This window comes from Gavia stellata, chromosome 2 (genome assembly GCF_030936135.1).
Source record: "Gavia stellata isolate bGavSte3 chromosome 2, bGavSte3.hap2, whole genome shotgun sequence".
NCBI classification, from domain to species: Eukaryota; Metazoa; Chordata; class Aves; order Gaviiformes; family Gaviidae; genus Gavia; species Gavia stellata.
The window spans coordinates 38,495,299-38,515,970 of NC_082595.1; the positions used below are offsets into that span (position 1 = coordinate 38,495,299).

A 20,672-nucleotide genomic window follows, 5' to 3' on the forward strand; every position below is an offset into this window, starting at 1 on the left:
GTGTATTTCTTTTATGTAACACTGTTGTGTAATATTGTTAGACTGTATTACCTGAAGCATAAGGATAAAAGCTGTGTGGCCCCCTATAACTTTCCTGTTACCTTAAAAGGAAGTACAGAAGCTGAAAAAGGAATTAAAGCAGAAGAAACTATGATGTAATTTATTTAATAAATTGAAAATGGAAGAAATATGTAGTGGTGCTATCTGTAGAAATATGGGGCTTACAGTGGGGGGTGTTTTCTCTTGAACTGAATTAAGTACACAGTTCCTGTGTTTTCTACATGTTTCATAAAGCTGTCAGTGGATGGACATTCATATATTTATATTCTCTGATTTATTTTTTTTTCCTTTTGAAGGAGTGGTACTAATCTATACAGAGACTTTTGTAGTCTAGCACTGTATGAGAATGTGGATCAAGTTGAATAATGTTGTGGATGGCATTGGACAGATCAGGACAGAACTTGCACTGCACAAAAGATCGGTACAGGAGACTGGGTATATGGTCCTGGTGCAGACACTGAATGTGTCAGTACTAGAGATGTCATACCAGAGACACAAGATTAGTTTGGAGAATGGCTGGGCAGTATCTCCTTGGTTGAGAGAGGAGATGAAGTGTCTGGCTATTAAAGGAAAAAAAAAAAAAAAAATGGGGGAGAAAAGACAAAACAGAGTAAGTGAATAGCAAGCCTTGGACAATGTGTGGGCATGTGCAACTACACACAAGTATTGGTTTATTTTGATGTTTCTTTTTTTTTTCCTAATTACTCTTTAAAAACTGGCATTTCCCAAAATTGCTCCTCACGTTTAGGTTTTTGAAAAGAAACTGAGCAGAAGTACTCTTATTTTAACAGTGAGCAGACAGGTGAACAGTGCTTAAAATGTCCTTGTTAGGCTGATGAGCAAGTCAGTGGCAGATCTGCCTATGGGTCCTGCAGCTCAGGTGGCCCTTCTGTGATTTGTGATGTGACAGAGGCTCCCCCAAGCTGACAACATGTGCATTAGTGACATGATCTGTGTTTCACTGTGAGACTGTCTGTAAGAGTCATGTGATGGGAAGAGTAGACAAGGCTCACTTTATCAGTTTTGCATCTTGTATTTTCTAGAAAAAAATTTCTGTATCTTGTATTCTCTGTTATCATACCTCTAATAATGTGTGGTTTGCTGTGTCTTTGATTATGTATCACCTTCAGTTCTTTTAAATCTACCGCATGGCTGTATATCATGTGGTTTTTCTACGAGTGAAAAAGTTAAAATTCAGCACATTTGATCTTTGTTCCTGCCTGGAATAAATTTTAGAAACTGATGCAGTGTTTTAGTTCATGTCTAAAAATTGTGAGCTCTTGTACATCAACAGCCTACACTGGGTATTTGACCATTGGCAATCATCTACCTGTGCAGTGCAGGAGCATTTACTTCATTAAACTTCTGTAGATTTAGCTTGTGATTCAGCAAGTTATTTAATGGGATTACTCACAAAGTTAGGCACACATTTTAATTCACTTCAGCTACTTATGTAAGTAGCTTACTGTAAGCAAGCTAAATTAGGTATATGCTAAAATGCCTTGTCAAATGGCAGTCTTTATAAATATGTATTTTTTTTACATTAAGCCATGGTTCACTGTTAAGCCTCCTGGGGTTTGTTTTTTGGAAAATGATTTTCAGGCTCATCAGCTGCAGGAAATTCCCCCCAAATGGAAAAGGAATGAAGAAAATGTCATGACTTTGACCTCTAATGGTAGCACTGGCCTAAAAATAAACATGATCTTAGTCTAATGGGTTTTCATTAATGCAGACATTTTTTTGAGAAACAGCGTGTAACGTATTGATCTTGAAAGAACTGTTATTGCAAGGTTTTTAAGGAAACAAAGTGTGTGCTTTTTTCCTTGGTGACATGCAGAGTAGAAGGTGAAGCTGATGAGCTTTGACTCACCTTCTCAATAACAGTGCTCTGTGGTGATGATTGTGTCAGATTAAAAAGATGCCATCTATTAAAAAACTCAACCAAACAGTCAAAAAATGTTGATTAAAAGAAGTCCAAGTGTATTATTAAAAAATGACAATCACAACTCAGTTGAACCAGGATGAGGAAAAACTTTCTCCCTGCTCTAAGTCTGTGGTGGTTTTGTTTGTAAGGGTGATTTGGAACATCCACAATTGCATGGGAAGGAGATGATAAACCCTCCTGTCTCCCTCCCCACCTACCTCATCGCAGGATATAAGGCAACTGCCGAATGTTAGGTCAGATAACTCTGAAATTGTGTATGTATTTACTTATTTCTCCTGTGCATTGCTGTAGTGAGTACAGCACCTGCTATTAGCCTCAAACAGCTAGATTTTTTTGAAGTGGTTAGTCTAATCCTCTGTGGTATTTTCCTTTTACGCCTGTGTTTCTCTGTAAGGTGAATGGCTTTCTCAGCATAGCTTCTACCTGTCAAGTATGTTTTAGCATTACACCCTCCTCTTCTCCCCACATGTTTCTATAGGGCCCTCTCTTTCCCATAGAGTGCAATATGTCTCTTGAATGAGTGTGGTGGAAGGTGTCATCAGGGCAATGCTATCCCAGCCTTCAGCCAGGTCCTTCATGTCAAGGGTGACCACATACTTCTTGAAGCCATGCTTGCCTCCCTACTTGATCCTGTGTTTCTGTGTGATAGATAGCCTGGAGCAGCGCAGTGTTGATTAAACTGTGCTGTGGCATGGATGGGAGAATATCAGTATTGTGAGTTCAATTTTCATATAACTTTGAGAACAGAGAAATTGAGGGGGGGAAAAAAAACAACAACCAAACCCAAAAATTAAACCAAAGGTGATCTGATTCAAAACCAAGGCAATGGTAGCAGTTTGTAGAATATTCTTTTGACACTGCTAGAAGTTGAAATGCAACAGCCATACATTCTTCATCATGGCATTGTATCAAATCTTCATTACTATATTTGATTTAGGCTGATTCAAAGGTCATTCAGAAGTGGATGGATGGTGTGAAAGACTTCTTAATGACAGAAAAGGCTGTTCAAGGAGATACTGAAGGACTTCAAAGACAACTTAACCAGTGCACAGTGAGTTTTACTCTTTTAAGGAATCTTTTAAAATAAATAATGACTAGCATATTTTCTTTATTATTTTGCTTGTATTATTAAATATTGTCCATGGCATATTCCATAAAGCCTGCCAGAAAAATTGTCTTATCTTTCTTCAGGGCACATTTTAATTTGTTCCTTGCGTGTAGCCGTAACACTTTGTACTTTTCAAAGGTCTTCACGGTATTTACAAATACTCATCTACAAGCTGACATTATTTCCTCTGAAAATGTTTATGTATTTTTCCCAATTTTCTGATTAGGGAATTGAATCTGTGAGTGAAAAGTGCTTTCTGCATTAATCTCCCAAGGGCAATAAAAATACCAAGCAAATAACTCTGATGAAACTCCTAGGGTTTAGGAATTGTATGTGTTTTAGACGTAAGATTCCTTCCTAGCTAGTGGCACATAATGATCACAAATAGGTAGAATTTAATATTATAGTAAGTAATTACAGTGTACCTTCAAATATTTGTTTCCAGGAGAAGAATACAAGTCTGAGGTATGCCAGAAACAACAGGGTATTTAGTGCACATAATCTTCAAACTTGCATTGTTCCGGTGTTGACATTTGGCATGTGAGAAAGCTTGCCATACACAGTGCAAACAGTATTTTGTTTTTCAGTTGCATTGTTCTGATGGTTTGGGCCACTGAAGGATTGTTTTAAACAGTCTGGTATTGAACACAGCATCAATCTCCTTTTTTTTTAATTAAAGTTCCTCTGGAATAATTAAAAATTACAAAATTATTGGTAACCTATACATTTATGTAATGTCTTGCTAGAGAAGAACATTCATTTTCTCTGATGTGTGCTCAGGTGTTTGTCAATGAAATGGAAACGATTGAACCATCACTGAAAGAGATGAAAGAAGTAGAGTCTGCTTTAAGAGCTCAGCCTATTGCAAGCATAAATACTTGGGCAAAGTCTAGGCTAGTAGACTGCCAGACTCAGTGGGAGAAACTGAGCAAACAGGTGAGTTCTCCATACGTTGCTAGTGCTTGCTTGTTACTGCAGCTGTTTGTTCGGTTGTGTGGTATTGGTAGGATGGTGAAGACGTGAAGCAGTGAAACAGTGGGACAAGTATGTTTTACTTGTTCTGCTGTCAGAGTGGCTGAAATCCAACTTGGCCCAGTGAATCTTTGGGAAGCGCAAGTATGTTAGGGGGTACCTGTGCAACAGTAGTTTTGTTTGAATACATGCACTTCTCAGTACCTAACTGGAAGAAGCACAGGGAACTCTTTAACTGTTTGTAACTATAAATTAATCTGTTCACTTTGCCTCATGCTGCTCTTTCTGGGGTGGGTGGGAGGCAAGTCTGACCTTTTCGTTCTCTTGTTCCTGAAATTTGGAATATTATTCTGTCCCTGTGTAATTTCTGCTGGCTTCCAAGCAGCTTTAAAAAATAAATGGCTATAAATAGGCTACCACTTCAGTCTGGCATGTTTGGTTGTTTCTTTTGGGTGGAAGCTTTCTGCTGTCTGTAGAAACATGCTTCTTTAGTTACAATACCTGGCGATGATCTGTGTTGGAGAACCTTGCTGTTGATATAGAATCCAGATTGCCTGGGCTGGGGAAAGAAGCGAGGCCTGAAGGGTGTTTTAGTGCTCTGTATAAAGATGTATCTAACTATATGGTACTTGTGATCAGAAGGGTGTTTTTTTTTTTTCCATCTGACTTTTTCCAGGGATTGTTACCAGTTTACAGGCAATGAGGTAAAAAAGGTCATTTTCCTCTTTCGCTCACCTCTAGATTTTGTTGACCTGCTAACAAGGGATCATGAGTGTGTGTGTGTGTAAAAGTCTTTTGTTAATTAAAAAGGCCTGAAAATGTTTTGATAGTAAAATCTTTTAACAAAGACTTGTGGTTTTTCACATATACAAGGACATTTGAGTAACAAAACTGCTGTTTCTTTCTCCACCTTGGATTCTAGATCGTTAGTCAGAAAAATCGCCTGTCTGAAAGTCAGGAAAAAGCTGTAAATCTGAAGAAGGATTTGGCAGAGATGCAAGAATGGATGACCCAAGCTGAAGAAGAATATTTGGAGAAAGATTTTGAATACAAGTCCCCTGAAGAGCTAGAGAATGCAGTGGAAGAAATGAAGGTCAGGAATACCAGTTCATTGTAGAGACCTGATTAAAGAGAAACAAAACTTAATGGCTTTGGGGGTTGACCTTCTGTGGAATTATTATCTATGTGGAAAGGAGCTCAGGTCATGACAAGATTAGTGGTATTTTTCAGCTTTGCTTTGTGGAATTTTTGTTTTTAAAGCACAAACTATAAAAACAGATGTTCTATTTGGCCATGAGGGGTAGGGATTTCATAATGAATAGCAGCTTGCCCAGCTGTTGAGCCAGGCTTGTTATGTATAGCATATTAAACACTAAGACTATGGAAACTTGAGATCAAACTTGAGAAAGAAAGGAAAGGTGATATTATACCTGTCTAAATTAGCAGCTGTGAAAACATATTATTCTGTTTCTAGCTGTTGGGCTTCAGTTTCTTGTCCCCTATATATAGTAACTCCATATTTAGAAAAGCAGTTTAAAACAGTTCTGTTGTAAGATTGTGTTCCTTATCTGTTGCAAACAGTGATGCTGGTCCCTGCTTCTCTAATTTTGGGACTGGTGGCCAAAAAAATGGAGAGGAAGGAGCTATTTTTGTCTCATTATAAATTACCAGTTGAATAGATAATTTTCTTGGATGTATGTTACAGAGTAAACAATAAAAAAGCTCTCTGCTTTAAATGTGAGAGTTCAGGCATATTTTCACAAATGTATTGACTTGTATGCCCATTATTTAAATAAGTATCCAGTACACTGTTACTTGATGGTGCATAAAATAATTTTTTCTCCCTTACAAGTGCTTTGACAAATCTATTTGAAGTTTTGAATCCTTCCTTTTGAAAGGGCTTTCTGAAGCAGTCTTTAACAAGTGTTTTAATATATTCATGTCCTTTGAAGCCATTTGAGATCAGTCTGACAGCCTGCTGAACACAAGCCAACAAAAGAAAGAACTCTCTTTTCATTGGCAAATCTGAGAGACTTTGAGCACGTTTACCTTTGTCAAATCCAGATTATACCCTGTATTTTTAAATTTGGCGGATATGTCAGTGAGTCAGTAAGCTTACTGTAATGCTTGCATATCCTCTTTCATTTGCAGTAAGAATATTATGCTGGCACTACTTTTAGGACTGGGAAAGGACGTTTTCTGTATATTTGACCAGGAGCATTTTTGCATAAGGTTTTGAAAAACTCTTGAGCTTGCCTCATTCTGCTCTCATTTGAAAAAAGAGTGGAACTCCTGCTGACATTTGAAGGAGTAGGTTTAAGATGAGGCTAGGTGGTTTTTGATAATCCTGCCATAAAATAGTATGTTCCCCAGACTTTCCATTCTTTGCCCTTCCATTAACTGGCATTTTTTTTGATTGCCTTACATTTAGAAGGCATCTTGAACAATATGTGCAACAATAATGCTGTCATGTACTGAATTCTACCATAAAGTGCAGTGCCTTATGTATCAGAGGTACTTCAACTTCATAAAACTGTCCTTGAAACCTGAAAAGAAAGAGGTATGGGACAGCCTCTATTTCTGGAGCCTTCTAGTTGTCTAAACAGAGACAGGCTTGGACTGGTCTGTATGATCTGTCTTCCAGCTACCCTGCTTCCTGAATTCTGGTTAGAGCAAAATTTGACAACTGGTAATACGACTTCTCCAGGCCTGTGTGTTGGGAGTTGTACTGTGCTTATCCTGTATATTTGTTACCAAGCTCCTCTGAGTGCAGTTGGGTTGAAGGAATTCTCCTGGTTTTCCTTTTGCATGTTCCTCTAGAGCACCTAACACCTGTGGGAGAGGTCGCAACTTTGAAGTTGCACGTGTCATCGGTAATTACGTCATCTTTTCTGGATAACTTTGGGAAATAGTTACTGAGCTCCAAGACTCATAACTTCTAAAAATTCTACCTACCTTTTTCTCCCCAATATGCTTGTTTTTAGCAAACCTCTATTTCTTTTTTTTTTGGTTCATTTCTCTTTTTCATCTCTGTATGCTAGTGTACAAATAGCACTGAACTTAATATTTTTTGCTTTGAGTCATGGATTTTTAATGAACAAACCGTAAGTGGTAAATATGTCTGTATGTTTAATAAAATAGGATTATTCAATGCTTACTAACATAATATGAATTCCATGCAAGTTAGTGTCATATTTTGTTGTGCTCAGACCTAAGAGTACTTTGGCAGCAACATTTCCCAGGTTAAACTGCTGATCTTTGGTTTCAGTGGTGAGTAGCTGACCGTATGGCTGATTGTGTAATACATTTCTTTGGGCAGAGAGCGAAGGAGGATGTGTTGCAGAAAGAGGTGCGGGTGAAGATTCTCAAAGACAACATCAAGATGTTGGCCGCCAAAGTGCCGTCTAGCGGTCAGGACCTGGCGACCGAGCTGAATGTTGTGCTGGAGAACTACCAGCTACTGTGCAATCGCATCCGGGGGAAATGCCACACTTTGGAGGTAAGAATGATAGCTCTTAGCTTAGTAAGATGGAGGCAGGTGGCATAAGAGGAATGGAGAAGAACACTGAAAATGTCCAATTTTGTCACTGAATCCAGTAGCTTCAGCATAAACGCATTTTGCTGTGGCTCCTTTCCAAGATTACTTTCACTTTGAGATGACATCCTTGGTATCCATGAGATGCCATCTAACTTAGCTTTTATGATCTATGTTGTAATCAACACTTGTGCAAATAGGTAACCTTGTCTTATAGCTCTGTTATCTATCTGTGCGTCTTCCAAAATGACAAAAAGAAACTTACCGTATTTCAACCTGTAATCTCTGATGATAATTAGAACATCTTGATTATAGTTTGGGGTAGGTTGTGTATGGCCTATCTTTCAAGAAGAGTGGATGCGTTTTGTTACATTCTTAAATTGTTACAAGAATCTGGATGTCAGTGATAACTTTAGCATGAGTTTAGAGACTTCTGTGTGTATTTTGCGTATTTTTTTTTTATCTTGCTGCTATAGTTGCAGGTTTTTCTGTCTCGAACTTACTCTGCCATGGCATGTTTTTGAATATTTTCTACTTGTCTATTTTAGGTGAATGTCTCGATCTAATTTCTTTAAGCTGCTTATAGGATATATGAGCTATGCCTGGCATTCTAGGCTAATTTATGTTTTTTATGTTGCTCCTAGGAGGTGTGGTCCTGTTGGATTGAGCTGCTTCAGTATCTTGATTTAGAAACAGCTTGGCTAAACAATCTGGAAGAAAGGGTGCAAATGACAGAAAATCTGCCTGATAAGTTGGATGCTGTCAATGATGCTCTTGAGGTATAGTAGTCGTTCTATTGGACTGGTAACTTTTCAGATAGCTCTGTTTTAAAAACCCATAAACTCTATACTTCAGTAGACTACTGAAATATGTGTTGAATATTCTGATTCTTCAGGTTAAATGAACATGTTACTCTGAATCTGGAATGGATATTTGCAAGATCCTCCACCAAAAGCTGAATTTTGCTGTACGTGATTGTACCATACTTGGTACCATGATAAAATTCTATGTTCTCTCTTGTCCTGTGTAAATTGATTAATTCCTTCCAGCATTATAGTATGAAATGATGTGAATAGGCAAGAACTCCTGTGAAATTTAATTATCTAAAGCAAAATGACCACTGTATTTGCCTTGTGCCATCATGGATTAAGCCATAACTAATTCATGCTTTTAGAGCACTCTCAAGACCTGCAGCCAGATTTCCACCTCTGAAAATGCAGTAAAATTCAGTGTCTTGACCTTTAAAACTTTCTCTGCTAATTAGTCCCTGGAATCAGTCCTGCGTCATCCAGCTGATAATCGAACCCAGATTCGGGAACTTGGGCAGACACTGATTGATGGAGGGATTCTTGATGATATCATCAGCGAAAAATTGGAGGCTTTCAATGCCCGCTATGAGGAATTGAGCCACTTGGTAAGAATTTGGGTCAGGGTTGAAGTAGACTGGGTTTTTCAGCTCAGTGGTCTGAAATGATTCCTATTACATAGCTGAATTCATAGATACAGGGCTGCAATACAGGAAAAGAGAAAAAACCTTCACAATGTTGTCAGCTGTTTTCAATTTGGAATATTGCCCTAAGAACAAGATGCTTTCCCCCCACCCCGACTTGAGTCAGGTTTTGTTGTGCACATTTGCACGCCCTTGCACTGCAGGGACACCCTAGTATTTTTCCATGTAATTTTGAAAAAAAGGCAATTCCAATCTCAAGGGGGACAGTTCAATAACTGAGGTTAATATTCCCTTCCTATTGCCTTAAATACTGGTGAGCTGCTCACCAATTGTAAAAATGAGGAACGTGAATAAGTGACATTTTCATTCTTTGAAATAGCTAGGAAGAAGTCACTGAAATAAAGAACAGAAGGAAAAGATTCTTCTAATTCCCCATCTGTTTTGTTGTCCCCTTTCTCTTGCATACTTTAAACTAATCTTTTCTAGATTTAATAAGTAGAGGAAGACTGGCTGTATTTCAGGTTGCATAAACTTGTAACTTGTGTTCTGTGTCCTGGTAATACAGGCCCCTGCAAAACTGTAGAATGGGAGTTTTTTTCTGTCACTGCCAAAGTGTAGTCATAGAGGGAATTTCAATTCATCTTTATTACAGTGAGCAACATGAATACAGTGCCCTCAGCTGGGGGCTATGTGCCATCATTTAAATTAGCATTCACTGTTGTTTTTTCTGTTAAAACAGTACTTTATTGCCATATAAAAACTGTCTGCTTTGGCAGCTGCCACGCTGACGTGCTGGGCTGTTGACAACTTTTGTGTGTATGTACGCACCCACTGGTCTGTGCATGTGTTGATAGTGGGGAATTTGTGTTCCCATGCAAATAGTGACATTTGGGATGAACTTGGAAGTTTTGCTGTTAAAGGGAGAGGCAATGGAGAGGAGGAACTATGCATCTCTTGTTTTCACACTGTAACAGAAAGACAGAGTTTATTGTTTTGAAAGAAAATGTACAAGTTTACACATCAAACAATATTGATCTGTAGTATATTACAAAGTCCCTGATTCCCATTGAATAGTTAGTTTTTGAAACTGGTATGTCTTTAAGAGAATACTTCCTTCCTGAGATGATAAGAGAGACCTGTTTTCACTATCCTGTACATCTAGCAGTAGAGTTCTCCTTCTTTGCCACTGTTTGTCAGTTACTGGTATGAAGCACAGCAGGCTTCAAAAATTGCTGCCTTCTAGGGCTTGCTTTTGCTCTTTTTAGGCAGTCCTCCTAGCATAGGATTTTTCGGGTGTCCCCCACCTTGTTTTGAGAAAGTTTAATATAATTCATGTTGAATTACTGCTCTGTGTTGTCTTACCTTTCTGTCCCACTCAGGCAGTGAGCCGGCAGATTGCCTTGGAACAGCAGCTTCAGACCATGCGAGAAACCGATCACATGTTGCAGGTCTTGCAGGAAAACTTAGCGGAGCTGGATAGACAGCTGACATCTTACCTGACTGATAGGGTAGATGCCTTTCAGATGCCCCAGGAGGCCCAGGTATTCCAGTACAGCTTTTTACTATAAAACATTTTGAAATATCTCATGATAGTGCTCAGCCTAAACTTAGTAATTCATGAAGGCTTCATTTCAGTCCTGTGCTGATGTACTAGGTGATATATTTTGTAATCTGGATTGTTTTCCTAAGAAGGTTGTGTTGAATAACAATCTTAACAGCTTTCAATTTAGCAAGCTGTTACCAGAGCCAGAATATTTAAAATAAACCTGGTAGTGTTTAACTTTTACAGAATGGATTTACTTCTGGTGGGTAGTAGGTGGCAAGCAAGTTCTTCTTCCCCTCTCTGCAAGCAATTTTCTAACATATTTTCCTGTTTCTATGATGTGGCAGAAAATTCAAGCTGAGATTACAGCTCATGAATCCACCTTAGAGGAGCTCAAGAAAAGTACTCGCTCCTTCCCTCCTGCTTCTCCTGAATGCAGGTCTCCCCGTGGTGGAACTCAGCTGGATGCTTTGCAGGTAAAAATGAGAGTTACACTAAGAACTTAAATGTGAAGAGCTTCTGGTTTTCAATTACACACTGCTGTTGTCAGCCTGTAAATTGCTTGGTGCAGTCAACTGAACCTTAAAAGTAAATAGTACATGCTTTTATATGCTTTCATTGTGAAACAAGAAGCACGAGATGCATTGAATAAGGAAGTTTAAACTTCATAAGTATCGTGGGATAAATGCTGAAAGTCAGAAAGTCTCTGTATTTTATTAGAATGGATATTTTGAAAGTGTATGGTACAGAATTATAGCTCTCTTGCACCTCAGGTGGAGATTAGGAATAGGTGATGGAATTTGGCTTGGCAAATAGTGTTGCCATGTATGCTGAGTTGTGGTGGCATGAGAGGTGAGTTAGAATCTGTGGGGGCAGATGCCTTAGATGTTATTTTTTGAAGTGCAGATATTAATTTAAAACAATCTCTTAACATAATTTTCATTAAAACAGAGAAAACTGCGTGAAGTATCTACAAAGTACCAGCTTTTCCAGAAACCAGCCAATTTTGAGCAACGCATGTTGGATTGCAAGCGGGTGTTGGATGGTGTAAAAGCAGAACTTCATGTCCTGGATGTGAAGGATACTGACCCAGATGTAATTCAAGCTCACCTGGACAGGTGCATGGTAAGTATGCAATGTTCTTAACTCATGCTTGGGGGTGTTTGTTTCTTGTGTGATTCTTCTTGCCTAAACTCTCTCCTGAGGAAATTTTGCTTAAAGTCCTGACGGAACTGTTACAACTCTCTGCAAAACGCCAACAGAACAATTGATTTTTCTGGGTGAAAATGTGGACATAAAAGTAGTGGATTGTTGATCACAGATGTGGTGGAACAGCTGAGTTCATAAAAACTCCCTTTCCTGGCTCATCCTCATGTTATGGAGAAGCATCACTCCAGGGGCAAGTTTGCTTGGTTCTTAGTATTTGAACAAAGCAAGTACTATATGTAAGGTCAAGTACAGATCACAATGTTAGCCTTGCCACATGCACTGATGTTATGGTGTAAATGCAGCTAAATTATTGGAATAATTCTTTTTTTGGGTGAAAATTAAAACTAGAATAAAATATGGAACATCAGGAGCTTGAAATCTTCTTGGCAGACAGTGCTCTTAATCCATAGCTCAGAGTTTAAGTGCAATGTGATGATCAGGTCCTCAAATTAAGCAAAGTCTGAAAATTTGCATTATGAATTGATCACCAATATGCATATTTGTGTTTTTTAGAAACTGTATAAGACCCTCAGTGAGGTGAAATTGGAGGTTGAAACTGTCATCAAGACAGGAAGGCAAATTGTACAGAAACAACAGACGGATAATCCCAAAGGGATGGATGAACAACTAACAGCTTTGAAATTTCTTTACAATGACTTGGGGGCACAGGTAAGAAAAACCAAATGTACATATGAACATTTGTCTGCACATAAATTCCCTTCTTTCTTGTTTTGATGTGAGATGCTGTTTTAAGTTTAATTCTGAAGCTGATAACTGTATAGGCTAGTTGCTACATCCTGGAGCAATCAGTTGAGAGATTAAAGATTACACATAACAGTCCTGTAGTTGTGCAAGACCCCTGTGCTCACAGAGTGTTCCCAAAGGGGAGGTAGCCTTGAAGAAAGGAAGGCTCACAGAGCTTTCGTCATTCTGGCAAAGCGGACTTGCTGTTCGTTAAAGTCTTTGAGCACTGTTGTACCTTCTCTTGTCTGTAAGCCAGCCTGCAAGATAATTTACTATCAGGTTGTCATATGGGAAGTTTGAGTCAATTTTTTTTTAGGGGTTGTCATGATGGTTTCTAATTGTAATCCATCTAAAGGGTTGTTCTCAGTATGAAATAGAAAATGCAGGCAAATCTGTATTTCCCATGAACTGCATTAAATATTGATTTGAGTAATTTTATTAGTAATTGAATAGTTATTTACCTAAGTGAAGTGTTTAAAAATGGTTAAACCCTTAGGGGGCAGGAGGGAAATAAGGGATTCTTTTTCTTACCTAAATTAAGACAGAAGTCCAAACGGATTCATGCCTGTTCAGTGCTCTGTGAATGAAGCTGTGGGTAAATGTCCAGATTACATTGCTGGAATATCTTGAAATGGGCCCTCGGAAATACTTTATTGTTGTGAAGTGGAGAACGTTCACAAAGGTGTGGACAAGAAACTGGGAAAGGATAGGAAGGCAGAGTTATTTGCAGTATAATGTTTTGGGTTTTGTGTCTGAATTTATTTTTTAGCTCTTCAAAGAGCGTATTATTTTGAATAAATACATGCAAACACTAAGCTGAGACAGAGGGCAATTTTGCGAAATGTCAGTTGATTCTGGTTGGATTTATTCTCAAGTCTGTGTTAAAGTTTGACCAGACTAATTGTGTAGCCAGTGTGAAATAGAATTGATTATACTGCAGCAAACATCAAATTTCATGTTCACTTTAGTGAGATGTTTTCAAGGGCAGACTAGATTTTCAATGAAAATTTTCTTTACAGCTTTCTGCTAGCAGGTCTATCAAAATACAAAAAGGCACTGAATTTTACCTATGTGAGTGACTGATTGGATTCTATATCCCCTTGAGTTTCAGTTAAAGGATCATAATAAACAAAGTTTAAACATCAATTTGGTGATTACTAGCTATAAAGAAAATTGGTACGCAGGTTTCTTTGTCTCCTTTAAGTGTATCTTAATTTAAAATTATTCTAATTTTATATATTCTGCTTTGTATAGTAAGCTGCAGATATTTATAAACTATTTCTCTTTACAGGGTCCTTCTTTAATGCAAGACAGTCTTAAGATGCAAGGATTTTTTTATATTCAGATGGATATTTTAGCTGGCTAGCACTTTCGTTTTTGCTGTCTTTTAAAATCTAATTTTGTTTTCTTTTTTCCTTTTTTAATTTTTTGTAGGTGACAGAAGGAAAGCAAGACCTCGAAAGAGCATCCCAGCTGGCACGCAAAATGAGGAAAGAGGCTGCCTCTTTGTCAGAGTGGCTAGCTACCACTGAGGCTGAGCTCGTGCAGAAGTCCACTTCAGAGAGCTTGCTTTCTGATCTAGATTCAGAAATTGCCTGGGCCAAAGTAAGCATGCTCTAAATATCTGCAGAATAAATTTTTAAAATTATGGCAATACTATATAGAAGTGACTGTGAATTTAAATCCCTGCAACTTGTTCCTAAATCTCTTACATCGTGAAATTTTAGTAGATTCGGTAGATCATATTCAGTACCTTACTGAGTCTGATCTGTTTCATCTTGGGCATCTTGCCTCAAACCTAAATGGCCAGTGAAATATTAAAGGTATTACTACATATTTGGTATTACTAGGTATTTAAGTGACTTACTGTTTCACTAACACTGTTCATAAGCATAAAATTGTTAATTATCAGCACATATAATTTTGGGCTGGACCAATTATTTTACTAGTAGAGCAAACTGAAAGTTCATTGTCATTTTTAATGAAAAACTGAGTTTGTAACTTTTCATCGAAACAGCTTTGTCTTCAAAATTGTGACTTTGCAAAACAAAAAGCTCCTGTAATTCCTTATTTTCTTTCATCTATAAAGTGGAACTTTTCATGGAAGCAGGCAAATGTGTTATAATTATTCTGAAGCAAAGTATCTATTTTTCATGCTATAGAAACTTGTATATGTAATAGTTGGAGTTAGCAACAAGTGTCAGTTGATACAGTTCAGCAATACTGATCTTTCCAGTTGTTGTTTTCTGTCACCTTTTACTTTTGGAATAGGCGTGTGTACAATCTTAAAACTTGAAAGCTTACAAAATTACAAAAAATTCTCATTATAACCTATTCTCACCCATTTCACTCAGGATTAGCAATTATTAGCACTACATTTCTGCTGTGGCAGTATACCTAAGATTTCTTTCCAAACAAGCTTGTAAATACTTATTGAGGTATACTTACTATACATTTGTAAGCAACGCAAATAGTTCATGAACTCTTATGCTGCATCACCAGGAGGACAAGCCCTGTATGTTGCAGGCAAAGTTGTCCTTACTGTCTTAAGGTTTTTCTAGAGGCAATTTTAAAATGTAGTGACTTGAGTATTTGTTTCTTGCTCTAATATAATAAGTTATGATGGATTAATAAATTATTTACTTCACAGATAATAAGATGTTCAAGGAGCTTCAGACACTAGTTGTCATTAACTGCATTCTTCCACACACTGTACAATAACATCAAAAAGCTTTCTAAATAGCCAGATGTTATCAATAATAATCAGTAATCTTGTATGGCAAGAGGTGCTATTTTCCACATGGAAACCATATACTGATATTCATATGCTTAATTTGTATGTCAGTATGAACTCTTTCAAAGAAGTTGATTTTTTTTTTTTTCTTTTTGATTTAAAAAAACTATTTAAAATCAGAGATGACTTGGAAAAAATATTAGCACTAAAGATACATATTTACATATCTACGTATAGGTAATATAACAATAGGGCTTCTGTAATATGTAGCAAGTGAATTGAACATATGCAGTAATGATTGGTGGTTCTGGGAAAAAAAAAAATTCAGCCTTGGCCTACTACTTTTCTCATTGCCAACTGTAAAAGTACTTTAATAGGAAAAGATACAGAGAAATCCAAAGTGTCTCTTGAAAATCGTGCTCTCTGTGGCGCTTGACAGTGCAGAAAAGAACTTTTTAAAACTGGACCTGTAATGTGATGCATTTGCTTTACCTACGTAATGAAAAGGAACTGTGAAGATATTATAAAACAACAAAACAGAAAGGTCTCAAGCTAAGCTATTCAGGACACTTAGATGCATTGTACTCTTGCTCTCTCTCCCCAAAAAGAGATATCACTATCCACAGAGAATGAGTATAAACAGAAGGTGATTCTGCTTGGTTTGATTTTTTTCAAGTGAAGATCATCTATGTTATTTTTTGTTTCTTGTGGAGGTAAAAAGCTGGCTCCCTTGCCCTTGTGATTGGGAGCAGTGTGCAGTGTTAATGGTTCCTCTTGTTTCAGAATGTGCTGAGAGAGCTGGAGAGGAGGAAAGCTGATCTAAAGAGCATCACCGAAAGCTGCACCGCACTCCAGGCTCTGGTGGAAGGGAGTGAGACTTCCCTGGAGGAGAAGCTGTGTGTCCTTAATGCTGGCTGGAGCAGAGTTCGGACCTGGACTGAGGACTGGTGTGACACCTTGTTGGTAAGTTGCACATGTGAGAAATATTCAGGGTGGTTCTCCCTCTACACCCTTGGAGCAGTTGTAGTTTTTACTAGTCTAGCTTTGCTGTGACGTGATGCTTCCATGGTGCCTCATGGACTTAAAGGAATGTAGAATAGATACCTGGTTACTCTGTAGCTGGAGAGGTGAGTCGTCATGAGGTTATATACAATGAGGAAGGTGGGAAACTCTTTGCAAGTGTTTTAGATGTGCTGATAGGCATTGGTGCCATGTGTTTGGTAGCAGTGGCTATTGCTCAGTGGGTAGGAGATGAAAATCCAGAATCTGGATGTGAGAGTGATGAAACTATGTAAATATCCAGGCAGACTTGACCTAGTGGGAATAATCTGCTTAGTTGTGGAGAATAAAAATAGGTTTAACTTTTTTCTTTTGCCTGTCTCTTTCTTCTGGGTTCTTACTCTCCCTAGACTTTGGGGTGTAACACGTCTTTTCTGTAGAAAATCCAGCATATGCTTAGTGAACACCTTTCACACATCTGTTGTTTTAATCTCTTTATCTTTCCTTTCTTGCCCCCTTATGTGCCATCACATTACATTTTTAATCTTTTGGCCTTATTTACAAATTTATCTCCTTGTACCTCTTCCCTGTTAATGTTTTATTGCTTTCTCTTTTGCTGCATCAATAGTGCTAGCCTTTTGTGTCCACTTGTTATTTAGCTCTTAATACAATTCTTGCTACCCTAGTGCAAAGAAGTAACTTTCTAAACTATGCTGAAAGGGGGCATCTATCATTGCACATAGACTGAGTGAGTTATGAGGCATAGAAGCATTCATAAGACTGCTAGTGGATTTACTCATTAACTGGTAGTATTTGATTCTGCAGATTAACCTGGTGGTTTTTTTCCTGTCATTGTATGGAAGTGTTGTTTGTTTCATAACAGGTTAATTAGAGCCCAGAAGTTGGATCTTGTGTTTTCTATGTAACTTTCTATAAGCTCATGAATTTATTAGTATAAGTAGAAAACAAAAGGAACTAGCCCAAAAGGATTGGTTTCCATGAGGCTACTGTGTGTATTACTCTTTATTCAGCCTGAAAGAAATCTTTGTGCCATCTTCAGCATGAACAGGGCTTTTTTGTGTTGATAGATTTCCTCAGGACCTGGATGATGGCTGTTTAATGGACAATTGATAACTTCCTAGTAGTGTTGAGCAAAGCACTTGGGACCCTCTGTCAGCCTATTGTGTTTTTTGGATAGCTCATAACTACAAGTGTTTGAATATGCCAACTCAGAGTTGAGGCCAACAGTGTCTGTTTGGCTAAGTAAATGGAAGACTAAGCATCTTATGCAGCCTAAAGCTGCAACTTTTGCTAAATGGACATGAAACAGTCTACAACTGATGCTAGTATGCTGATATTTTCAGATAATTAAGGTATTTGTGTTGTTCACCTAGTTATGACAATCCACCTTCAGAAGCCCCTGACAATTGGCTGAAATTGTGGACACTTTGGTGTATACCTAGATGGTGAGCCCTGTGTATCCTGTCCAGTGCCTGTTGCAGGTCATACTGTTTGTTTCATGATCCAGTGATGTCCATGTTAGGAGTAGTCAAGTAGTTTACCCTTATTTGTAAATGCTCTAAGGATGATCCACAACGAAAAACCTTCTAAATTATGTTCATGTCTGGTGATGAGTATTGTCCTTGTGCTGACTTTGTTAGGTTAAACTGTTCTTTTGCTAGGTGAAGATGTGAGTTTCTTGGTGTTGATATAGGGAGCAACCATAGGCCTTCTCTCCCTTTCCTTCCCTCCCTTTCTTTTGTTAGTCTAAAAGATCAAAGCTTAGCTACCCTTTTTTTGGGTAAGAAGCTCTATGTTTAAGCAGGATGGTACTTCTCTGAATCTGATAGCTTTGTTTTGTCACACAGAATAATGTATTGTTTCTGAATGTGGCACCTAATGTTACAATTTCTGACTACATATGAAAGCAGACCTAATTAACATGTCTACAATGTGGTGACTTTTCTTAAGAGGAAGAAATATTTTAATGTAATCAGTAAACTATTAAAATTTGACTATTTGTAGGTTTTGGTGTAATCCTCTTTCAATTAAGAAAACCCAACAACTATACATAATGCATACTGTTGGTTATAACTGAAAAAATAGTGGGTTTTTTTGATTGACTGAGATGTTGTGGTCTGGCTGTAATGTTGTAATACATTGTCTGCCTTTAGTTGGATAATCCACCTCAGCTATTTCTGTTTCCCTTTCTATGAATTAGGAACAATAATACTGAATGGTCTAGAATGAAAACTGAATTCTTGTAAATACTTATTGAAGCTGAAAGGTACAATCTAATTTTCAGTGTTCCTTTGCAAGGTGTATCCATAACACTTTATTCCATGGATCTCCTTTTTACTCATAATGGTGGTTTTGGTAGGGGTTTGGGTTTTTTTTGGTGTGTGGTTTTTTTGCGTGGGTGGTTTTGGTGTTTGTGTTGGGTTTTTTTGTAGATTTTTTTATATTTCTCACATTGATACATTCTTTCATCTTTTTCCAGAATCATCAGAGCCAGCTGGAAATTTTTGATGAAAATGTTGCCCACATAAGTACTTGGTTATATCAGGCTGAAGCCTTGCTGGATGAGATTGAGAAAAAATCAGCAAGCAAAAAGGAGGAAATTGTGAAGGTAGGAAAAGTTGCTGTCAAATAACTATTTCTGGATTCTAAATGAAGTCATGTCAGGTTTGATGCCTGTATTTTTTTAATATCTTTTCTTTTCCTGGGGTAACCATTTGCATTTTCTTTAACTTCATAGCGCTTAACATCTGAATTAGATGATGTTAGTCTTCGAGTCGATAATGTGCGTGATCAGGCTATCATCCTAATGAATGGTCGGGGGGTGTCATGCCGTGAACTTGTTGAACCCAAACTGGCAGAACTGAACCGTAACTTTGAGAAGGTCTCTCAGCACATCAAAAGCGCCAAGGTGAGGATGAGTGAGCCTCAAAACATGCTTGGGGGGGGCTATGCCAAAATGATGACAAATAGCTTTAGGGGATAGATCTTTGTGTTAGAACAGCACTTTGCTGCTTTTAATTCTCTAAGTGTAGATATTTATATGTGAAAAATGGACATACTGATTTTAGACCAACTGCTTTTTTCGCCTGAGTAGCAGGTGACAACTTGAGTTGCAAGGGAAAAGTTACAAATAACTGTGTTATAAAGATTCAGAAAAATGTATATATTGCAGTACATATTTATATGAACTATAGAACAACACCATAAGCTAATGTGAATGGAGGTTTTTTGTTTGTTTTGAGGCCAAAATGCTCGGATTGAAGTTTGAAGGTAGAAGCTTGGTAGTACCTACCAACACTGTGTCCAAGCTAACTCGATAAGTGTTAGATCAGACAGCTCCTGCAATTTTTTTTATGCTTATATCTGATGGTTTTACAAACTGGTATGCCTGTTCATGGAGAATTGGTTTAAATCATTAAACTGTGTGTGACAGCTCAGACTAAATTTTTAGCTTCAACAAGGTTTTATTTTGTTTTACAGATGCTTGTTGGACAAGAACGACATCCTGTCATGTCAGAGCCCCACGAAGTCAGAATAGCTTTTCCAGACCTGGAAAAATTTGAGAATGACATACAGAATATGTTAAAAGTTGTGGAAAAGCATCTGGAGTTGAGTGGGGAAGATGAAAAGGTTTGTAAGCAATGGAAGAATTAAATAACTGACTCACTCCCTTTCTGTTTTGTCCATGTGTTACATTCCTCCAGACTTCGAGGCTGAATTCTTCTGAGAAAATCTTTTTAAGACAGGAGTAGAAAATGAAGGGAATTACTAGGTTGTTGGAAACACTGCACAATTTTTCCATACTTCTCCCACAGCTGCTGCCTCTTGTCTGGTGCATTGAGAGTAACTAATCATACATCAGTCTGTATTTTCATCGTGGTTTTATATAATTTAGGTAGTGAACTTTGATTGTCATTTTTCTTTTCTCTTCTACTCAAAGTAGCTGTTTATAAGTAATCCTTGCTGTAAAAGTGATAGGGTGCAAAACTTTTTTTTTCTTCATATCTAATTGTCTGAACTTATGTTGAAATAATTACTTACATAGCAAAAGTCTCAGCTGCATTATTTGGAAATTTTAGGCCTCTAATCTATTGCGTTGGGTAGATACTTTTTTCACTTCAAATTTAAAACTCGTATGATATATTGAATCACGGTGCTAGGTCAGGTCAGTGGATGCTTGTGAGATGAGGTGCAAATGAGAGTGTTGTAATATGGCTCATAGCAAGTCCAAATAAAAACTTGGAACAAAATTTATCTTTTTTTCTAGATTCTTTTTTAGTCTTTGCTATTCACCTGTATAAAACTGTCATACTTTTGTTTTCATCTTGTCCTCAATAGCCTTGTTGGCTACA

The 20,672-nt window shown here is 37.7% G+C and overlaps 1 protein-coding gene across 1 annotated transcript in view; it reads left to right on the forward strand.

Annotated features, from left to right (window-relative positions):
• The window catches only part of UTRN (utrophin), a 359,477-nt gene that overhangs the window by 78,379 nt on the left and 260,426 nt on the right, over positions 1-20,672 (forward strand). Inside the window, exons 23-37 of the mRNA XM_059833258.1 lie at positions 2,943-3,056; positions 3,894-4,049; positions 5,008-5,178; positions 7,405-7,584; positions 8,265-8,399; positions 8,885-9,034; positions 10,450-10,611; positions 10,961-11,089; positions 11,565-11,738; positions 12,336-12,491; positions 14,001-14,171; positions 16,084-16,263; positions 18,800-18,928; positions 19,058-19,228; positions 19,801-19,950. Of these exons, the coding sequence (XP_059689241.1) occupies positions 2,943-3,056; positions 3,894-4,049; positions 5,008-5,178; positions 7,405-7,584; positions 8,265-8,399; positions 8,885-9,034; positions 10,450-10,611; positions 10,961-11,089; positions 11,565-11,738; positions 12,336-12,491; positions 14,001-14,171; positions 16,084-16,263; positions 18,800-18,928; positions 19,058-19,228; positions 19,801-19,950 (2,328 nt within the window). The remainder of the gene's footprint in view (positions 1-2,942; positions 3,057-3,893; positions 4,050-5,007; positions 5,179-7,404; positions 7,585-8,264; positions 8,400-8,884; positions 9,035-10,449; positions 10,612-10,960; positions 11,090-11,564; positions 11,739-12,335; positions 12,492-14,000; positions 14,172-16,083; positions 16,264-18,799; positions 18,929-19,057; positions 19,229-19,800; positions 19,951-20,672) is intronic.